We start from the raw sequence: 22,750 nt of genomic DNA on the forward strand, positions 1-22,750 counted from the left end.
ACACAGACAGCAGACAACAGATCCCACCTCATGGACAGTATCTCCCTTTGCTGAACAAATGTCACAACCCACCAAAAGAACCAAAAGTAAAGCAGAATAGGAAATATGCCTTTGCTTGAAAAAGGATTAGCTAGAGTTACTCCCAACAAATGCTCCAGATACCCAACCATACAATCCATAGTCCATGCCCTACTAGAATCAGAAGCAGCTAAGAAATCCTCCCCAGCACAAGATACTGTGCATTCTCGTTACTCTTCACACATGTACAAAAGAATCCAAATTTATGATCCTTGCAAAGTAGGTGACCAGGGAATATGTAGTGGTTTTTAACCTGCAGTCAACCCAACATCTTCCAGAAGCTACCCCGTGAACACAATAGCAGGTTGAGAAGTTGCCAGCTCACCCACTTGACAAGCTGCCAAGTGCTGCAAAAAGGCTAACTGCCAGAGCACAACTACAAACCATGAAGTGCACATATCAGGCAATACTGCAAACAAATATCACCAAACCCTCATATAAAAAAAACAAGTAAACCCTGCGCCAGGACACAGGATCACATGTACCCACAAACAACTTCAGTACCTAATTCCCTCACAACTTCAATTAAATTCCAACGCAAGCAAATGTCCGGTGAACCATCCCCAAAACTCATCCTACAAACAAACCAGACAGTACTAATTGAACAAGTGGCTTCTCCTTATGAGAAAGGAGCAACTCACCTCTGGCACCCTAAATTGCAGAAAATGAGTCAAACAAACCAGTTTGTCTCCCAGATCCTAGCTAGCTCCTTGCAGTTCCTTGTAACCCAGTCCGAGGACACAAACAAAGCCACCTAGAAAAGCATAAGGGCATATAAAGACCAAAAGACAAAATCAGTATACCCCTCCACAGCAACAAATAATTTCCCCTCTCTCCCAGAGAGCCCATGTTACTATCCTATGCCTTTTCCAATACATAAATTATTCCATGCATCTACTACTCCTACACTTACTGGAATTCCAAAACTATTCCACGCATCTACCTCGCCTTCTGTAACCACGTAGTGCCATACAGCACAGCAGAGCCCATCACTGCTACACTGCATCCCTTGCCCTCTTACTCTGGAATTGCTGTCTAATAAAAGGAGACTCATCTCATGCCTAGTTAGGTCACATAGGTATTTAACTCCCTTCCTCAAAGTATACAGATGGAGATCATAATCTCCGTTCCCATATGCCATAGATCACTGACCCTTGTAGTAGCCTTCCATGAACTAAACCTAAATATACACAAAATTCACAATGAGGTCTCACCAAAAATCTTAGAGAGGTGCAGCAAACCTCCATTGTCCTGCTGGCCATACCCAAATGTCTACCTAGCTTGTTCTAACACTGTTACAACCTGGTTGCTTCCTGAAGATCATCACATACCATCACATCCAACCCGTACTCCTCATTCATACACCAAGGTCTTCATACCTTAACTGTACTGTGCCCTTGTGGTTTGGCAACTCAAATACATGACCTGGCATTTATGAGCATGAGATTTGAGCCATACAATATGAAACCATTGTACAAATTCACTTAAGCCCATCCTCAGGTCAGGCACATCATCAGCATTATCTAGTCCATTACCGATTTGCCATCCTCCACAAAAAGGCAAATCTTACTTAACAACCATACAGCAATCCCACTTACAAAATTATGAAAAGAACAAGCTCAATACCTAACTTTCAAGCACACTACCAGGAAGATCTCCCTTGGCAAAACCATCTCCTGGGACCACAACCCACTGACACTTTACTGACCAACTAGTTCTGCCCCATACCACCAGTGGAGCCCCCAATACTGAGAATACTGAGAGTATTTAATAATGGTAAAAATGGTTAAAATCAAGATACAACAAATATACCACACATATCTAAAGCCAAGATCACCCAAAGAAAGTAAACAGATTTGTCTAACCAGACTCACCTCTAGTGAATCCCCATGCTCTGTTGTAAAAGTGTTTCTATTGAGTTACCAAATAAGTCAGACTTACTGGCCTGTATATCCCTACTGCTGCCTTCCCTCCATTTGTTGTGGAGAGAAACTACATCCTCCTGACTCTAAAGAAACAGTGAGAAGATCAGTCAGCAGAGTCACCAGAACTACCCCCAAATTTCCGCAGTACCCTTGGATGTGCCATCCATTCCCTTCATGGTATCCACCCATAATTCTAATGAACCTACACAAACCCAAGCCTCTGAAAATCAATCAAGGTCAATCACACCTCCTGTCCCAGTAACTTGAGGTAATTGTACACCCTCTCCCAACACTTCAGCTGTGAATCCAGAACAGAAAATATTAGTGAAGAAGCCAGCTGTCTCTTTATCAGCTGCTACCTATGGCTCCCATGTACCCTTGAGGTCCACAATGCCACTTTTGCACATCTTTCTATCCCTAATAAATCTAAAAATGTATTGACCCCCATCATTACCATGGCAGCTATTTATCTTTCCATCTCTATCTTTGCTTTCCAGACTACTCGACCAACCCCCACCCCCCACCCTTAACTCTATCCAATATTGCCTCTGATGCCTTGGACCTCATATGAACAGAAGAACATAAGAATTGTGATACTAGGACAGACCAAAAGTCCATCAAGAACAGTATTCTGTTGTCAACAATGGCTAAACCAGGTCCTAAGAACCTAGCTAGATCCCATAATGCAAATTGCATGCCCTAGTAATAAAACAGAGTTTATGCTGCTTATCAAATGAATAAGCAGAGGATTTCCCCCAGCCATCTCAATAAGGCCCTAAGTACTTCTCTTTTAGGAAAGTACCCAAATCTTTTCAAAATTCCACTACGCTAACTGATTTCACATCATTCTCTTGCAACAAATTCCATAGATTAATCACAGTTGTATGAAAAAATATTTCTCTGGTTTGTTGTAAATCTATTACATACTAGCTTCATTGCATGCCCCCTAGTCCTAATAGTTTTGGAATAAGAACATAAGAATAGCCTTACTGGGTCAGACCAATGGTCCATCAAGCCAAGTAGCCCATTCTCACAGTGGCCAATCCAAGCGATTCACTTCAACCCTTTCCACTTTACTCCACTCAGTATTTCCTATACATTACATACACAATGGATTGTTACCCTTACAATAACTTTGTTCAGGTTTGTTCACTACTTAACTACTAACACCATAGACAATTTCCCTTTTAAAAACACTAAATCCACTATGGCTTCATCCCACATGGGCCCATTACCAACTATGTCTAGAATACCATGGGTCACCTCAGCAATCTCCTGCACCCGGTCTGAAATTTTTTTTTTCTAAGTGCCATCCCCAGTATAAACAAACCAAACCCTCAACTTTACTACAACGATCCCCACCTTCCACATAGACACCAACAAATGTATTTTCCCCTAACACAAGATCCCGCATGAATGACTACTTCGAAAAATTGAGAGCCATGGAATCGAGGGTAAAATACTCACGTAGATTAAAAGCTGGTTGGAGGATAGGAAACAGAGAGTGGGGGGTAAATGGACAATACTTGGACTGAAAAAGTGTCATGAGTGGAGTGCCACAGGGTTCGATGCTTAGATCCGCATTCTTCAACATATTTATAAACAACCTGGAAATTGGTGATAAAATTTGCAGACGATATGAAGTTATTCAGAGTAGTAAAGACACAGAAGGATTACGAAGACCTGCAATGTGACATAAACATGCTCGAAAAATGGGCCACAACATGGCATATGAGGTTTAACATGGATAAGTGTAAGGTGATGCATGGCGGTAACAAAAATCTTATACACAAATACAGGATGTCCGGTGCAGTACTCAGAGAGACCCCCAGGAAAGAGACTTGGGAGTACTGGTCAACAAATCGATGAAGCCGTCCGCACGGCAGTGGTGAAAAGGGCGAACAGAATGCTAGGAATGATTAAGAAGGGGATCACAAACAGATCAGAGAAGGTTATCATGCTGCTATACTGGGCCATGGTACGCCCCCACCTGGAATACTGCGTCCAGCACTGGTCGCTGTACATGAAGAAGGACACAATACTACTCAAAAGAATCCAGAGAAGAGCGACCAAAATGGTTAAGGGGCTGGAGGAGTTGCCGTACAGTGAGAGATTGGAGAAACTGGACCTCTTCTTCCTTGAAAAGAGGAGACTGATAGGGGACATGATCGAAACATTCAAGAAATAAATAGACTTAGTAGATAAAGACAGATTGTTCACCCTCTCCAAGGTAGGGAAAACGAGAGGGCACTCTCTAAAGTTAAAAGGGGATAGATTCCGAACAAACATAAGGAAGTTCTTCTTCACCCAGAGAGTGGTAGAAATCTGGAACGCTCTTCCGGAGTCTGTCATAGGGGAGAATGTACGCAGATTAAGCTAGACTTAGTTAGGGCACTGGTCTTTGATCTAAAGGCTGCCATGGGAGCGGACTGCTGGGCACAATTGACCACTGATCTGTCCCAGCAGCAGCAATTCTTATGTTCTTACACACATCCAGAAAAACACCACACGTACACAATATGAATGCACCTGAAACACAGGTGCTCTCCACCTAAGCCATTGAATCATGACAGCTGACACTGTGCTGAATCACCACAGAAAAAAATACCAGGCATGGGAAGACCTAAGAGGCTCAGGAAGACCACAGCACAAAAGGAGAATTAGGAAGATAGCCCCAATTGACACTCCAAACAAAATTTAAAAGCATGATGCTGCAAAAATGGCAAAGCTTTACAACCATGCAGCTGCTGAGCACACGACTGTAGCAAAGGTAGCCAACAGTGTTCCTCAGTTCCCAGCAACGGGAGCACCAAACTCGTGAAGGTCACGAAGCCACAACTCTGCCAGCTGTTAAAACAAACATCCGAATGCAGCCTCAGCACCTCCCAACTCCCTTCTTACCTCCAACACCAGAATTCAGCATCAAAGCCTCCACACCTTTTCAGAAGTGCCCAACAGTACGGCACATGGACCAGCCAGCCACTACCCCAGTGAACTAAAGACCTATCAGCTCCCCCCAATCAGCCTGCACCTCAACAGAAAGACCTCCCTGAGCCACACAAAAACAATCCAAACAGGTAAATCCCTCTCTCACACATCGTACATTATCGAACAAACACCTTTCACACACAATCTCCCTCACTCTTTCACCTTTAACACACCATCTCCCTCACTCTTTACCCATGCTTGTGCAGACAACTCACCCAGTGGCAGCCCACCGCTAATTGCTGATCCTCACAGGGGACTGTTGTGCTGCCAGGCCATCAAACCTCCACAAAACAGGCCAAACTGCCACTCTCCATTGCAGCGTCTGCCCCCCCGGGCAACAAAATCCAGCAGCCTGACAGACAAAATAGCCTGCCCTGACTAACAACACAGACACAGAGAAGGTTAACAGGTAAGAAATCCCTTACTCAAAACAAACCGAAACTCATAACATTTAAATCCTAATGAAAAATAATATTTTTAGAAATAATTAATACTCTAAAGAGAATATTTTTTTCCTGAATAAACTACTCTACTCTTCCTTTGTTCACAAAACTCTCTCCAATATGCCACAAACATCAAACCAATCCCGTGACTGCTCCACCATCACCTCAAAAACCTCCCCAATCCCTTTTTTTCTTACAAGCTCTGTCTATTAAACCTTTCTTACCTCCTCTAATAAACTTGTCAATCCTTATTCTACAGACCCTTGACATCACCTCATATTTTTCCCCAATGAATATGCATTGAAAGCAGTGCATGCAACTAGATAATAATAACTTTATTTTTCTATACCACCATAATCTTTAGATCTCATGCAAATTCATTGGGGAAATCCTGAGGACCCGACTGGATTCTGGCCCTTGAGGACTGGAGTTGCCCACCCCTGGTGTAGATGGACTGGAGTGAGTTTTGACGGAGACTTCAATAGTTGGAACCTAAGAACAGTACTGGACAGAGCTTTGGATTCTTGCCCAGAAATAGCTAAGAAGAAGAAGAAAAAAAAAAACCCGATGAATTTTTAGATTGAATCAGGTTGGGCAGACTAGAAGGACCATTCGGGTCTTTATCTGCCGTCATCTACTATGTTACTATATTCCCCTCACCCTCTGCCCCCACCCCTATTTCACCCATACCACCATCCAATAAATATTACCAGCCGGTGACCTCAACTCAGCTCATGTTATATCACACCAGATGGATATGGTGTTCTTCTATATCTTATTTTAATTTTGCATGCAACCCTGTAGACACTGAATTTGTTTCAGTTAATCTAATAATACTACTACAATTAATGGTGTGCTTATTTTCTTACCTTTCAAATAGCAAATGGTTGTCAATTATCTCTGAACTAATCGTCTTCATCAGAACCTGAACATTTATATGCTCTGTCTGTCCATTTGGGAACTGATCCCCGAGGCAGAAAATGTGAAAGAGTAAACAAGAGAAGAAAAAATTGTGTTTTGCATGATTAGTAACCTAGTAATATAGAAACATAGAGTATGACGGCAGAAACGGGCCGACGGCCCATCAAGTCTGCCCACTCAAGAACCCTCCCTCCTCGAGAAACCGTCTTTTAAGCATTCCTCTGGAGCGACCCCACCTGACGGTCCCATCGTCCCTTGAAGTCGAGCCTCAACTGGCCTCAACTACCTGGCGTGGAAGACCATTCCATTTATCAATTACCCTTTCGGTGAAGAAGTATTTCCTGGTGTCCCCATGTAAATGATTGGAGATAAATTCCAAAATGGCTCTTCCTATCTAGCCAGTTGAGATTAATATGTGTTGGGGGGATAGACCCCAAATGCAATTGATTGATTGTAATATTTATATTCTGCATAATCTAAAATTCTATGTGGCTTAGAAAATATATATGCATAGTTAAAATCAGTAATGCATGCCTCAAAATCACAAACAGTAAAAGAATCCTTATTGAATGATCAACAAGTTATAAGCCACAAACTAAAATATGCGGATCTGAGACTTCATATTACCCTTTAAGTATCTGCCTCTAAAACTAGACATGCAGGTCCCAGTACTGGAGTGATGTGAGCCCATTGGGATTACATTGAAGTCACCCTTCCTGTCGCATTTTTTGCAACCTGTAGGGCTTTTATCGTGTTTTTATATATGCCAATCATCAAGCCATTACAATATTCAAGGCATGATATAATCAGGCTTTGAATTACTAGCCTAAAATTCTCCACTGGAAGGTAGTTTTTTAAACTACTCCCCTTTTTATAAAGCTGAGGTAGTGGCTGCTTTGTGACAAATGTTCCGATGCCAATTAAATCCCTATAGGCTTTGGAGCGATTGCCACAGCAGCAGTCGCTACTGTGACTTTGTAAAAGGGGCCCTTAGTTAGTCTTAATTGCAAAATACCGGTTTTATTGTAGACTTACCCCCTCTTTTACTAAGGTGCGCTAACCGATTAGCGCACACTAATCGGTTAACGCTCCTTAGTAAAAGAGGGCTTTATTATTTCATAGATTTTTTTTTTACTGCATTAAGATTTACAAAGGCTAGGATACACTCGATTAAGTTACAGAGTAATACTTTTAAAACCAATAGGAGGAAATATTTTTTTTTACTCAGAATAGATAAGCTCTGGAATGTGTTGCCAGAGGATGTGGTAAGAGCGGTTAATCTAGCTGTTTTTAAAAAGGTTTGGACAAGTTCCTGGAGGAAAAGTCCAGAGTCTGCTGTTGAGACGAAAATGGGGGAAGCTACTGCCTGCCCTGGATCAGTGGCATGGAATGCTGCTACTATTTGGCGTTTTGCCAGGTACTTGTGACATGGATTGGCTTCTGTGAATTTAGGATACTGGGCTAGATGGACAATTGTCTGACCCAGTAAGGCTATTCTTGGGTTCTTATCCAACACTAGCCATAGGTCTGTTGGAAGAACTATGGAGCTCAGAACAGTTTATATGAATTTATTGAGGTATGCAAGCATTTTCCCCTGTCCTGGCAGGCTCACTATCTATCTAATGTATCGGGGGCAATGAAGGGATAAGGTAACTTATCCAGGGTCACAAAGAGTAGTATGGGCTTGAACCCACAATTGCAGGGTGTTGAGGCTATAGCTTTAAGCACTACACCACAGTATGCTCTAAAAATTCTGATAGGTGAGAAAAGGCTATTTGTTTTCTGTGATTTTACCTATATAAGGGAGATTAGCTATTGGTCTATAACTAGAGTGGTCCGTGAAGTTTATTGATCTTTTAAGCTTAGCAATGTTTGATAGATTCTAGGTGGTATATAAATTTTTAAATAAATACATTCATTTCATTTTTAAAATATTTTTATTGGATTTTACCCCTAAATGTATAAATAAAATAAATCAAGAATATTTTACAGTTAAAGGTATCACTTACAAATAAATCAAAACCAAGGATATTATACAATTGCAATGTTCCTTACAATCAAGTTTCAAGTTTATTAAAAATTTGTTTGACCGCTTAATCCAACTTCTAAGCGGTTAACATAATAAAATTACACAAAAACAGATTAAACATATTAAAACAGGGGAGACTAATGACTTACTCAAACATACAGCAACAAAAGGGCAGATGGGGAGGAACTACAATAAGTATAGGATAGGTAAGTCATAAAGGCTAAAACAGTAGGTTAGGTAAAAAATTGTCGAAAAAGGAAAAGAAAGAAAGTGGCCATTTAACAAAAAGCGTCTCGGAATAGAAATGTTTTTAGTGCTATTTTAAATTGTTTTATATCTAATTCGTTACGGAGATTTATAGGCAATAAATTCCAAAGTGAAGGGGCAGTGACAGCAAAGTTGTTGGTGCGTAAAGTATTTATTGATTTTAATGATGGTATAACTAAAAGATTTTGAGAAGTGGAACGAAGGGATTTTGTTGTTACGTACGGAATTAAAAGACTGTTAATAAAATCAGGTTGGCTATTCATTTTAGTTGTAAATGTTAAAAGTAAAATTTTAGAATTAATTCTGTATTCGATTGGCAGCCAATGCGTGTCGACTAAAAGAGGGGTGACGTGATCATATTTCTTTGCCCCGTTAATGATTTTAATAGCGGTATTTTGAATGATCTGTAATCGTCTGATCTCCTTTTTTGTGATACCCTTATAGAGGGCATTACAGTAATCTAAACACGAAATAACCAATGAATGAATTAAAGTTTTCAATGCGGCAGCTTCCAGTAACTTAGAAAGGGAACGAATCATTCTTAATCTATAGAAACATTTCTGGATGACTGTGCTGATATGAGAATGATATGAAAATTTACTGTCAAGAGTAACGCCTAAAAGTTTTAAAGTTGAAACAATTTTAATGGGAGTAGATTCAAATTTCAATGGCGCCTGAAGTGTTGTACCTTCTTTTAATGGAAAGATCATTAATTTGGTTTTATTGATATTCAATGAAAGTTTGTTAACGTCCAACCATGATTTGATTTTTTCCAATTTGGGATTAATGAGAGCTAATTCTTCCTTATTATTTAAATCGATAGAATGGAGAAGTTGGACATCATCCGCGTAAGCAAATGTAGTGAAACCGATAGATTGTGAAACCGTCAGAAGAGGCGATAAAAAAATATTGAAAAGTAAAGGAGATAGTATAGATCCTTGCGGGATTCCATATTTGCATGACATGTATTCAGATGAAGTATTGTTGAAAACTACTTTAGAAGATCTATCTCTGAAATAAGATGTGAACCAATTCAAAACCTGATCAGAAACACCAATTTCCTGAAGCCTTTTTAAAAGTAGGCAGTGATCTATGGTGTCAAATGCTGATGAAAGGTCCAAAGAGAAGAGTAAAACAGATCGATGATGGTCGAGATGGAAGAGTATTTTGGTGGTAAGTCCTAACAGGGAATATTCAGTTGAATGACAATGACGAAAGCCAGTCTGATTAGGGTGAAGAACATTGGTTTTCTCAACGAAGTCCGAAAGTTGTCGGAAGACGATTTTTTTCTGTTAGTTTGGCCATGACTGGTATATTTGCTATGGGGCGATAATTGGAAAGATCTAGTGTACTAACAGATTTATCTTTAATAATTGGATGAATAATTGATTGTTTCCAGATTTTGGGTAAAGATCTGGAGGACAGACTTGAATTAACTAACTCCTTGATAAATGGACCAAAGATAGAATAAAATTTTTTTAATAGGAAGGGAGGAATTACTTCAATACTAGTTCCTTTTATATTAAGTGTGTTAATACATTTTTGTATTTCCTCTAAGCTAGGAAGGGTAAAATGTGAACATCTAGAAAAGGACAAAATAGTTGTTCTAGTGGGGTCTATACTGTCATTGGAGGAATTTGAGATTGCATTTTTTGGAATTTTTTTTCTTATTTTTTTGTACCTTATTAATGAAAAATTCAGCAAGAGCATTTGCTGAAGGAAAAGAACAGATTATTTGATTCATTTTTCTGTGTAGTTATGGATTTGACTATTGCATATAAGGCCGAAGAGTTTTTAGCTTTAGTGATTTGATTGGTATAGTAATCTTTTTTTGATTTATTGATTTCGGATCTATAATATAGAGCGTGTTCTTTGTATTTATTATAGTTGGATGCTGTTTTATTATGTCTCCATTGTTGTTCTAGGCAGCGCAACTGTCTTTTGATTAGAATCAAGTTTGAAGAATACCAAGGATTTTTTTGTTAACGTGGAGAAATAGTAAAAGTAACTTCCGGAGCAACTGAATTGAGAAGATTGACAATAGAGTGATTCCATAGTTGTACTTGTTCGTCTATGGGTAAATTAACTAATTGTTTGAGGGAAAAATGAAAATTGGACGATATATCGGTATCTTTCAACTTGTTATATTTCCTAGTAGTTACTGTTTTTGGTTTTAGAATACTATGATGCTTTGAAATAAGTGTTTGGAATGAAATTAAGAAATGGTCAGACCATGGAACAGGTGTAATTAAAGGTACTGAAAACTTATTACTTTGGGAAGAGGAGATTAACGCCATCTCCAAGGTATGGCCAGCTATATGAGTTGGGCCGGTTATTAACGGACTTAGTTCTAGATCATTTAGGAAAGTAAGAAGTTCTGAAGTGAGAGTAGTGGTGGAGTCTTCAAAATGAATATTGAAGTCCCCTAGAATGATCGGATTAACTGAAGTAACACAGAAACCCATAATTATGGATTGCAGATGGGTCAATACAATCAAATCATAGATGCAACGGGGACTAAAGCATCTATGTGGTCAATCCAAAGTTTGCATAAATATAAATAAACCTAGTGTTGGTACCAGATTGTAGTTAAGCTGTTGGTGACCATGCTATGAATGTATGGACTGAATCATTCTACTATGATAGGTGGAATTGCATCTTGAAGGGCCTTTGTCAATTGCATAGAGTCAGGATAGGAAACATTGAAAAGTTGCTGACCAGCAAACGGGGGCATTGATAACCACTGCAGTTGTCTCAGTACTGGATTGTTGTAAGTCCTTCCTGCAGCATTTTGTGTAATCTGTAGGTATTTCATCATGTGTTTAGGTATGCCAATCAGCAAACCATTGCAATAGTCAAGGTATGGGATAAGCAGGCTCTGAATTACTAGCCTAACATTCTCCACTGAAAGGTAGTCCCAAGAAGCCTACTTAGTCTTAATTTATAAAACACTTATTACATTGGATGACAAACCACAAACTGAAACTAAACTCGGACAAAACCAAATTCCTAATGCTTGAAACGGACAAAAACCCATCCATAACAGACCTAGAAATTAAAGCAACCAAATACCCAATCCAGACCTCACTCAGAATCTTGGGAGTGCTGATAGACAGATGCTGCACTATGCAGACCCAAATCAACAAAACTACCCAAAAAGCATTCTTCACAATGCGCAACTTAAGAAAAATAAGGAAATTCTTTGACAAAGAACACTACAGGATAATTGTACAATCCCTGGTACTAGGTCTCGTGGACTACTGCAATATCCTTTATCTACCATGCCCTACAAACATGATCAAAAAACTCCAAACTGTTCAGAACACAGCCCTTAGACTAATTTACTCACTCGGAAAATTTGACCACATCACCAATGCCTACCTAGACTCACACTGGCTACCGATTCGAGCCAGAATTCAATTCAAACTATACTGTCTACTCTTCAAAGTAATTAACGGTACTGCACCCACCTACTTAAATGACCGCCTAAACCGTAACCTTCCAACCAGAACAAGAAGAACACTGACATCATTCACATACCCACCACTCAAGGGTACTCACCGCAAAAAGCTTTATGATAGCCTCCTGGCAACACATGCTGCAAAACTCGAACCTTCCATCACCAGATTGTTAACCACAACATCAGACCTCAAGACATTCCGTAAAGAAATCAAAACACTGCTGTTCAAAAAGCATATACAATCTACCTAACCTCCCTCACCCCATCCCCTAAGAAACCAAAACACTGCCGTCCAAAACATCTTCCGATGTTATTAAGTCTTTACTATCATTCTATTATTAAGTCTCTATCCTCAAACTGTATTCTCTATTGTCATGTACCATCCTGGAAATGTCCAGTTCTCTTCTTATGTAATCCGCTTTGAACCGCAAGGTACAAGCGGAATAAAAATCACTAATGTAATGTAATGTAATGTAACTTACTCTTTCACATATAATCTAGAGTCTAACAAAACCCCTAAGTCAAATAACATATATTATGGAGATCATACTAGCCCCAATTTTTATCTTAAAGAATATGTCAACTGTTGTGTATTCATATAGAAACAAGATCTGAGTCTCAGCCACAATAAAATTAAGACAAATTCCATCTATCCAACTGGTCTCTGAAGTCTCAGATTCAGACCATGGTGATACTTGAAATTAAATTCTGGTACTATATCTGGTCACCAGCACTGAATTTCTGGTCGATTTTTGACTAGATGGGATATAGCCAGCTATACCATTATTCAGTGACTTGCTGGCTAAGTCTGGAAGGCCAAAGAGAGACCACCCTTTATAGCAGTTGTCTTTGATTGCCGGACTTAGCTGGCAAGCCACTGAATATCGGTGGTGTCAGGCTATATTGTGCAACATAACCACTTACCAGCCAATTAGGAGATCGGGATATTCAGCATAACATAGCCATATATTCCTTGCTATAGGGGAAAACACCCTCCAGGAATTCAAGACAAAGGGCTACTTTTTCGAAGGTGCGCTACTGGTTTCAGTGCGTGCAGAAGATTAGCACGCACTATAGAGCGTGCTAGCCAAAAATATACCGCCTGCTTAAAAGGAGGCAGTAGCGGCTAGCGTGCGTGGGAATTTAGCGTGCTCTATTCTACACGTTAAGGCCCTAACGCACCTTCGTAAAAGGAGCCCAAAGTTAGACAAGTTCCTGCTAAACCTGAACGTACGCAGGTAAGGCTGGTCTGTTAGGGCATTGGTCTATGACCTAAGGGCCACCGCGGGAGGGAACTGCTGGGTACGATGGACAACTGGTCTGACCCAGCAGTGGCAATTCATATGTTCTTATAATCAACCCAAAATATCACTTTTGCATTTCGATATTGTTGCAGTTCCCTTCAAACCCATTTAATAAATGAATTACATTAGAGATTGGTTTGCTAGGCTGCTGGAATCCAGTGCAGTGTTTTCAAGTAAGGCTCCATAGGACAATATCTATCAGTACATAATCTAGCAGCAGAATCCTGAGTAACATCCATAACATACAGTAAATATGCTGAGGCACTTTAGATAAAGAAAGAACATTTAAATACTCAATAAGTCAGTACTAATGTTCCATTGGTTGTGGTGCTTTAATGATTCCGTTTTTATAAGGAGGGGCAGGCAGTTCCCCTTTAAACTCACAGTAATTGCCTGCCCTCATGATGATACTTCAGTATTGTAGGAACATGTGTATAGACCAGTGTGTCGCAAACGTTTTAAGCTGCAGCACACTAATCTTGCGGATGCGACTTGAGGACACCTGGAAATGCACAGATGTCGATGCAATGGCAACACATGCATGAATGATGTCATCACATTGACATCCGTACATGCGTAGATGTCCTCAAGCTGCGGTCCTGAGCTTCCTATTACAGCCAGTGTGGGAGTGCTGGAGAAGGAGAGATGAGGAGAAGGAGCAGAGGCGCTGTCGAAGAGGAGAGGCACAGGCGCTGACTGACTGACTACAAGATGTGACTCTCACCATAAGAGTCACATCCTATAAACAGTCAGCCAGCACCGGTGCCTCTCCTCCTCTCCGGCATCTCGTGGCACATCTGGAATCTGCTGAGTCACACGAGTGTACCACAGCACACCGTTTGTGATACACTGATGTAAACAATACTTCACGTACCCTAGAGCAGGGATGCCCAATACGTCGATCACGATCGACCGGTAGATCGCAAAGGCAAAGTGAGTCAATCGTGGAGCTCATCCCAGGCTCCGTGATAGACTCACGTTGCCTTCACAATCTACTGGCCTGATCAGCCTTCCTCTCCCCGACATCAATTCTGCCGTCGGAGAGGAAGTTCCAGGCCAGCATATCTCTGCCTGGCATAGAATTTCCTCTTTGATGGCAGAATTGACGTCGGGGAGAAGAATGGTGGTTGGCTCTTGACGCAGGGAAGCAGGGAGCTCTTGGGGTAGCAGTGGTCTGGGGGCCTGTTCCCCGATGGTGGCGACAGTGGCTTGGGGGAGGGCAGGGAGAAAGAAAGAAAGGGGGCAGGCAGGGAGACAGAAGGAAAGAAGGAAAACAGAAAGAAAGATAGGGAGCATGAAGAGAGAAAAAAAGAAAGGGAGGAAGGGAGAAAGCAAGGGCAGGGAGAGAGGAAGAAAAAGTTGGGGGAGGGAATGAGGTCTGAAAGAGAGGAAGCATACAGGCTGAAAGAATGGAAGAAATATTGGATGCACAGTCAGAAGAAGAAAGTGCAACCAGAGACTCATGAAATCACCAGATAACAAAGGTAGGAAAAATGATTTTATTTTCAATTTAATGATCAAAATGTGTACATTTTGAGAATTTATATCTGCTGTCTACATTTAGCACTAAGGCCCCCTTTTACTAAACCGCAATAGCGGTTTTTAGTGCAGGAAACCTATGAGCATCGAGAGCAGCGTGGGGCATTCAGGGTAGCTCCCTGCGCTAAAAACTGCTATCGTGGTTTAGTAAAAAGGGAGGGGGGCATATTTATCTATTTTTGTATGGTTGTTACTGAGGTGACAGTGCATAGAGTCATCTGCCTTGACCTCTTTGAAAAACCCCGGAATATAAATGATAATTAACATTTTCTCTGCGTACAGTGTGCTTTGTGGCTTTTTAAAATTTTATTTGTTGGTAGATCATTTTGACTTTGTCATTTTAAAAGTAGCTCACAAGCCCAAAAAGTATGGGCACCCCTGCCCTAGAGGAAGAAATCCTTGAAAAAGAGAAATATATTATTGGGCATTTTAAAGGCAGATTTTTATTCAAGAGGGCTGAAGATTCCTGATCTCCTCAAAGAAGTCAGCAAATCTCCATTTCACATAAAAGCTACACATAAAAGGAATTTGCCCATAATTTTTTTCTGCCACTGGAAATGACCTGGCATTGAATATCTAGGCTGACTGTGTGTCATGGCAGTCAGCCTGGCTGACGCCCATGATCTGAATACCAACCCCAAACTATAAATTTTACATTTGTACACTAACCCCCTCTTCTATTAAACTGCACTAGTAGTTTTTAGGCAGAGAGCCACGCTGAATGGTCTGCGCTGCTCCCGACACTCATAGGAACTCTCTGCGCTTTAAGAGAAGAGGCCCTTCGATTTTTTGAATATCAGGGTCACAGATTTCAATAGAAAATCTTCAGATTTTTAGATACATATCTTTCAGTAAACAGCTTTTCTGATTTAGCTTTTTATATTATTTTTTCAAACTATAAATTACAGGAAGACACATAGGAATTAAAGTGTTATGTAACACAGTAATAATTTAAATTTTGGATCCATTGATTAGATGGATGATGGTCTCATATATAAAACCAACACAAGTAACTAGAACATGCATAAAACTATGAGGTGGTAAAAGGAGCTAGAGAAGGCTTTATACCTTCCCTCTGAGGAACAGATCCTCAGGATGTTGGAGATGATATAGACATACGGTTTGAGGGTTGAGACAAAACTGGGAAACCCTATAAACACACACACAATATAAGCTATGCTTTGAGTTATTGAGGTGCTGGAGCAAGATAGTTCTAGCAGTGCTGTCACTTAAGCAATGGTTAATCTCATGAGAGGCGGAAAAAGAATAGCTTAAGATCCAGGTAACATAAACCCTAAAGTCAAGCCCCTGTGATCATCAGGATACAAACTAAAAGATTCATAATTAAATATTAAGACAGAGTATTACATACTGTAATATAGTAGTCTTAAGCCATGATCAAAAACATTACAAATTCTATAGGATGAAATGTATTTGTGTAAAGCATCAATTCACAGAAATGCAAAGACTTTCTTAAAAGGATATCAAGCAACTGGAGGAGAGTTTATTAGGAACAAGAAATATCAAAGAAAGCCAAGTTACTGAGGAAAATTTACATGGGGGAGTGGAGGAGAAATTCAGCTAAGTAACAGTGATCCATCCTTTCATAAACATTTAACAATAATAAAAAAAAGCTTTGATTCAGCAGGCTACTGGAAGCCAATGCATCATATTGAAAGAAGACAGCCTAAAACTATATATTTTAAATATAGCAAATCAGTTAGCAAAATAATAATGTGTAATTATATTAAGCCACAGCAAATATTCAGGAGATCTTAAGTAAACAAAGTTGTATTAATCAATGGGTCGATACCAACATTCTGTCTGAGATACTTGGTATGCATCACCGGTGTCCCTTCCATAGTTGAGGGTGGTCCAGCTGTACTATAGCTGTCAGCAATCTGCAGCTCGAGCACTCTAGCAATGTTCTGGGAATCATCATTGACTCTACTTTGTCCTTTAACGACCACATCAACTCCCTAGTAAAAAAATGCTTTTTCAATCTCCATATGCTAAGAAAAGTCAGATCCTGCTTCCACCAACAACATTTCGCTGTCCTTGTACAATCCATCATTCTATCCAGACTAGATTACTGCAACTCCATCTACCTAAGCCTAACAAAGAAAAGTCTTCTCAGACTTCAACGGATTTAGAACACCGCAGCTAAACTAATCTTCGCAAAAGGCAAATTTGACCATGTCTCCCCGCTACTGTCTAAGCTTCACTGGCTCCCAGTCATCCTCAGGGTTCACTACAAATGCGCCTGTCTTGCCTTCAAATCTCTTCACGGCATCCTTCCTCCCCTCTTTCCACTATCTTGGCTCTCGAGTACTCACTCCACCAGATCCACTCAAAAATTCAAACTATCCTTCCCCTCTCTAAATGGCATATCCCACACAGGAAAACTTGGAACATCCCTCCTCTTCAGGATCACCGAGCTATGGAATAGCTTTACTGCCCATCTTCGGAGTTCGACCTCCCTCCAAAACTTCAGAAAACATCTGAAAACTTGGCTTTTCTCCAAAATGTAACTACTCCCACCCTCTCCATTATTCTAAGTCCCCTCTTTCCTTCCTGTTTACCAAGCCCTTCTTCCTCCCATTGGAGTTCCTTTCTTTTTTAATTCCTGTAAACCGTGTCGAGCTCCACTTCCGTGGAGATGACGCGGTATATAAACTTAAGGTTTAGTTTAGTTTAGTTTAGCTTCAATCAAAAGATGTTGGTATTCCAATGAATCTCACAGAACATGTCTTCTCTTCACAACTAGAAGTGTGATGGTACGCTATCACCCTCCTTTGGAAAGAACCCAGGTTTCACCTAAATTTGGACAGATCACTATGGAATCCCCCAACATGTAGACTCCTAACCGTCTGACAATCAGTTCATGGGAGATAGCCGACTGTCTCCTGCAATGTGCATCAAAAATGGAAATTCAAGGTCTGGGTATCCTGCAACTGGCATTGAATTTCCAGTTTGGATTTTGGTGGCTGGCTACATTCCAGTGGCCAAGAATAATAATAATAATAACTTTATTTTTTCTATACCGCCATAATCTTGTGACTTCTAGGCGGTTCACAGTGAAGAGAGCTGTGCAATCAGCGAATTACAGCGTACAAATAGGGAAGATGTCACTGAGCAGTCAGTGAATACAGAATACAATTAGTGAGAATACGCAGTATCAACATGTTGAGTAATAGTTTTTAAAAGGGGGGGGGGAGTTGTCTGACTAGGAAATAAATCTATTGAACAAAGCGGTCTTAAATTATTTCCGAAAAGGTCGACCTGGCTCTATCGAATAGACCTGCTTTTTATGTGGGTGTATCTGGATGCTGTTCTTAGCCAGCCAGAAGATGAATATTGCCAGTGACCAGGTATGTTATGTGTTAATACAAGTTACTGACCAGTCCATAGATCCAGATATTCAGCTATTTAGAAAGCCAGGAAACATTCCCAGCCAGATAATCCGGTTAGTATCAGCCCCGCCCCCATCCCCCCAAAAATAAAAAAGATAAATCTTACTCCATCAAACTCACAGATATAAATTAAAATCCTTTGAGATTATTAAATAGTTTTTATTAGAAACATTTCCTCAAGGCATTTTTTACATCTTTGTTTTTCAGGCTGTAAATTACAGGGTTAAACATAGGTATTAAAGTATTATGCAAAATTGCAATGAATTTGTTTATATCTATTGATTGCATAGATGAAGGTCTCATATATAAACACATCAGAGTCAAATAGAAGAGACATACAACTGTGAGGTGGGAGGAGCAGGTAGAGAAGGCTTTACGTCTCCCCTCTGTGGAACGGATCCTCAGGATGTTGGAGATGATGTAGACGTAAGATGTAAGGGTTGATATAAAGCAAGGGCATGCTACAAATCCTCCAAAAATATAAACTATACATTGAAGAGAAGAGGTGCTGCTGCAAGAAAGCTTTAATAATGCTGTAATATCACAGAAAAAATGATTAATCTCATTGGAGTGACAAAAGGAAAATTGAAGAAGGAAAATAAAATAAAATGCAGGCATCGCAAGACATAAGATCCATGAGCCTGTGCTTAACAGGATGCAAACTTTAGGATTCATGATCAAATGGTAACACAAGGGATGACATATAGCAACATAACGGTCATAGGCCATGACTGAAAGAATTAAAAATTCATTACTAGCCAGAGACAGAAAAAAATACATCTGTGTAAAACACCCATTCACAGAAATATGATGGTTATTTCTTAGCAAGATATCCAACAGTTTAGGAAGAGTAACTGAAGTGCAGGAGATGTCAAGAAAGGACAAGTTACTGAGGAAAAAGTACATCGGGGTATGCAAGTGAGAGTCTAGGCACACGATAGTGATAATAGTGAGGTTCCCCATCAGGATGATCAGGTAAATCAATAGAAACAGAAAGAAGAGAGGTACCTGCAGCTCTGGGAATTCTGGGAACCCCAAAATGATAAATTCTGTCAAGGTAGTAAAATTTACCTTTTCCATTTGATTCTGTGAAACAAAGAAAATGAAGATTTTTACATCCAGGGCTATGGAGAAATTAGATGCCAATGTTCATATTCTATAAATTGTTGCAAATAATGATTTTGGTTTTATTAATCCTGCAGCTCACTAATGCAAATGATTTAGCTTGATTGCTTCTTTAATTAACCTGTAGGCAGTATGAAAGAACTTTTAATAAATAAATACATATATTTTCTTACCTGTAAAATAAGACAAGGCTTCCTATAATCTCTGATCTGATAACCATCTGTAGGACCTGGATATACTCTTTGTAGGTCCATCTGGGAATTATGGCTGAAAATATGAAATGAAAGTTCAAATAGCAAGAGAGAAAACAAAATCGCAGGCTGTAATACCCACTAGTGAGTCTTCTCACATTCTGGGATTAACTCCTGGAGGGGCTACATCTAAATCCAGACTACCTCTATTTCAGGAAGCAGGTGATACACACTGTAACTAAATCAGTTCCTTATACCTTGTTTAACTGTATAAACATCTTAACTATCTGTTTATCCCAATGGACCCTGCACCACCCATCTTGCCCTATCTATTAACCGTTGTATTATAGAAAAGCATTAACATCATATCTATATTATTTGAATGTTCTGATGTGTATTATTAGTTGTTTCATAATTATTATAGTGACACTGTATTACAAAGAGTTGCTCAAATGTTCTCAGTGCAACCAACCAATTTCCTAAATTCTGGGCAGTTGAAAAGAATGTGATCTTATTTCATTTAGGGGAAAATTCTATAACTAGTGTCTAAACTTAGGTATTGGTAGGTGCCCTGCCGATGCCTAAGTAATTGAAAAATGCAGTCAGAAACATTGGTGCTGAAATAGGAACTTTAGGCTGTGGAACACCAAAGTTAGTGTGGCCAACACTGGAAGTGGTGTTAGGTGGGCTAAAGTCACTACCAAGCTGCGATTCACGCCAAGGTAGGCAGCTGAAATGTAGATCTTCTATGGTGTGTTTAAGAAGTGTCAAATGACGTATCAATGGAGCAGTTTCAATGAGTGTGTACCCTAGATTTGTGCTCATTTAGTCTAATATTGATAGCACGCGTTTTGCGCCCAATGTATAGTTTGGGGCAAGGTCATTGGAAGTCATAAATGACGTCTGATGATTTACAATCAGTTTTTGTTTTGGTGTGGTACACTTTGCCTGACTGTGGATGAATCCAGGTGTCACTTGTCAATGCATAAGGGTACCGCTGACAACGTCCACAACATACTTGACCCTTATGTTGTTCAGTTTCATAAATGTTTCCTCATCTTCCGTTATAATAATTCTCTTAGCGTGCTCTGTGCGTCCGTAGCTCCTGTCCCGGAATTATGAGGAAGCCAAAATAAGTGCTCCCTGCTGGAACCCTTGAGGGCAGTATAGCTTGGAGCAAGAATGTTTGGAAATATGAAGAAATCTTAATAAAGATATAAGAAGAAAGATACAAGTTGGTCTGTTCTTCTTTTTCCTGTTGAGTGAGGACTTGCTTTGTTTGGAGTTGTTCTAGTTACCTCACTTTTCTATCTTCAAGAACTTGTACTTACGAGAGTGTTGCTATACCCAGCTGGAGGGAGAAGGAAGATGAGGGAGGGAATGAAAGGAGATGCCAGGGCTTGGAGGAAGGTATGCCAGACTAAGGGAAAAGGAAAGGAGAGGTGTCAGAGCATGGAGGGGGAGGGAAAGATGGAAGAAAAGGAAAGGAGAGAGATGCCAGAGAATCAGGAAGGGAAGATACCAGACTGTGGGGTGCGAAGGAAAGAAAGGAGAAGAGAGAGATGCCAGAGCATAGGAGATGGGGTGGTGACAGAGAGAAAAAAATGGAGAGGTGGCAGAGCTGAAATCAAAGGAGAAAAGGGGCACAGGATAGATAGTTATGAAAGGAGCATAGAAAGAAGGAAGATGTCGTATGGAAGAGAGAGAGAGAGAGAGAAGGCAGGCATTGGATGGAAAGGGCAGAGAAGGCAGTGACTGGAAGGGGCGAGGCAGAAGGTGAACAGTAGATGGAAGGGGTAGAGAGAGGGACAGACACTGAATGAAAGTGTGAGGGAGAGGGGGAGCAGACGCTGGAAGGAAGTGGGGAGGAGAAAGAAAAAAGAGCAAATGCTGGATTCAGGGACGAGGATAGAGTTAGATACTGGAAGGGGCGAGGGAAAGAGATGGCAAGCTTTAGGTACACAGTAAAAAAGGACATTGATGAGAGGGTAGTAAGAATGTAATCTAGACAGATGCAGAAAATAAATTGAAAAGGAAAATGAGGGAAAAAGGGAAAGGGATTGCAGAGGAGAGGTGTGAGAGAGGGAAGGAGAGGAGAGAGATGCCAGACAAATGGGGTGAAAGGAGAGATGGAAGGGGGAGGCATACAGTTTCTGGAAGGGGCATAGAAGCAGAGAAGATGCTATATAGGGGAAGAGAAACGGCAGACAGTGGATGGGAAGAAGAGAGTTATAAGAAGACGAGGAAAGCAGAAACCACAGAAGGCAAAGGTAGAAAAAAAAAATTATATTTATTTATTGCTTTAGAAGACATGTGTCACTGTTTCTGTGGGGCATTGTATGCAGAGTCCAGCTTCTTGCTGGTTCAATTTAACCTTTGTCTATGTATTTCTATTTTATCCCCCCTTTTACAAAACTGTGGAGCGTTTTTTAGCGCCAACCGTGGTGGTAGCAGCTCTGATGTTCAGAATTCTATAAGTGTCAGAACTGTTAGCTCCGTAGCTAAAATTCACACTACAGTTTTGTAAAAGATGGAGGGGTTAGTTTGTGATTACATATTCCATACTAGGCCCCGGGTATCACATATGCTAGGTACGCCACTATTCCTTACTTTCTCAGTTACTACTTTTGAGAACAAAAGTGGCCTTCTTTTCCTCTTACTTTTATTTACTTGCCTCAAAAGAGGTCTGTCGCACTTACATTACTCCTTTCAGCTTTGCCCACTGCATTTCCACTTCTTCCAGAGCATGTATGGTTGGGCAGACTGGATGGACCATTTACTATATTGCTATGTAATAAATTAATTACATTAGAGCTTGATTTGCTAGGCTGCTGGAATCCAGTTCAGTGTTTTCAAGTGAGGCTTCATAGGACAATATCTATTACAAATCAGTACATAATCTAGCAGCAGAATCCTGAGTAACATCCATAATATACAGTAAATATGCTGAGTCACCTTAAATATAAAACATTAAAATAATCAATAAATGAATACCAATGTCTCATTGGTTGTGGTGCTTTAATATTTCAGTTTTTATAACGAGGGGCAGGCAGTTCCCCTTTAAACT

The 22,750-nt window shown here is 40.2% G+C and overlaps 1 protein-coding gene across 1 annotated transcript; it reads right to left on the reverse strand.

Moving 5' to 3' along the window:
* Window positions 1-359: 359 nt before the first annotated feature.
* On the reverse strand, window positions 360-19,746 carry LOC117349670 (olfactory receptor 2A25-like). Its single transcript, XM_033923263.1, has 5 exons — window positions 19,666-19,746; window positions 18,560-19,453; window positions 759-832; window positions 583-653; window positions 360-487 (listed from the first exon to the last, which is right to left on the reverse strand). Exons 1-5 carry the CDS (start codon window positions 19,744-19,746, stop codon window positions 360-362), a joined length of 1,248 nt encoding a protein of 415 aa, XP_033779154.1.
* Between the last annotated feature and the right edge of the window lie 3,004 nt (window positions 19,747-22,750).

This window comes from Geotrypetes seraphini, chromosome 16, assembly GCF_902459505.1.
Source record: "Geotrypetes seraphini chromosome 16, aGeoSer1.1, whole genome shotgun sequence".
In the NCBI taxonomy this organism is placed as follows: domain Eukaryota; kingdom Metazoa; phylum Chordata; class Amphibia; order Gymnophiona; family Dermophiidae; genus Geotrypetes; species Geotrypetes seraphini.

Coding starts and splice junctions, on each gene's coding strand:
- LOC117349670 (XM_033923263.1), bottom strand. CDS start 19,746: ATGGACCTACAAAGAGTATATCCAGGTCCTACAGATGGTTATCAGATC. Junction 833..18,559: donor ACAGCCTGAAAAACAAAGAT/GTAAAAAATGCC, acceptor ATGCTTTTCTAG/GTGGCTTTGTTTGTGTCCTC. Junction 488..582: donor TGAAGTTGTGAGGGAATTAG/GTACTGAAGTTG, acceptor ATTTGTTTGCAG/TATTGCCTGATATGTGCACT.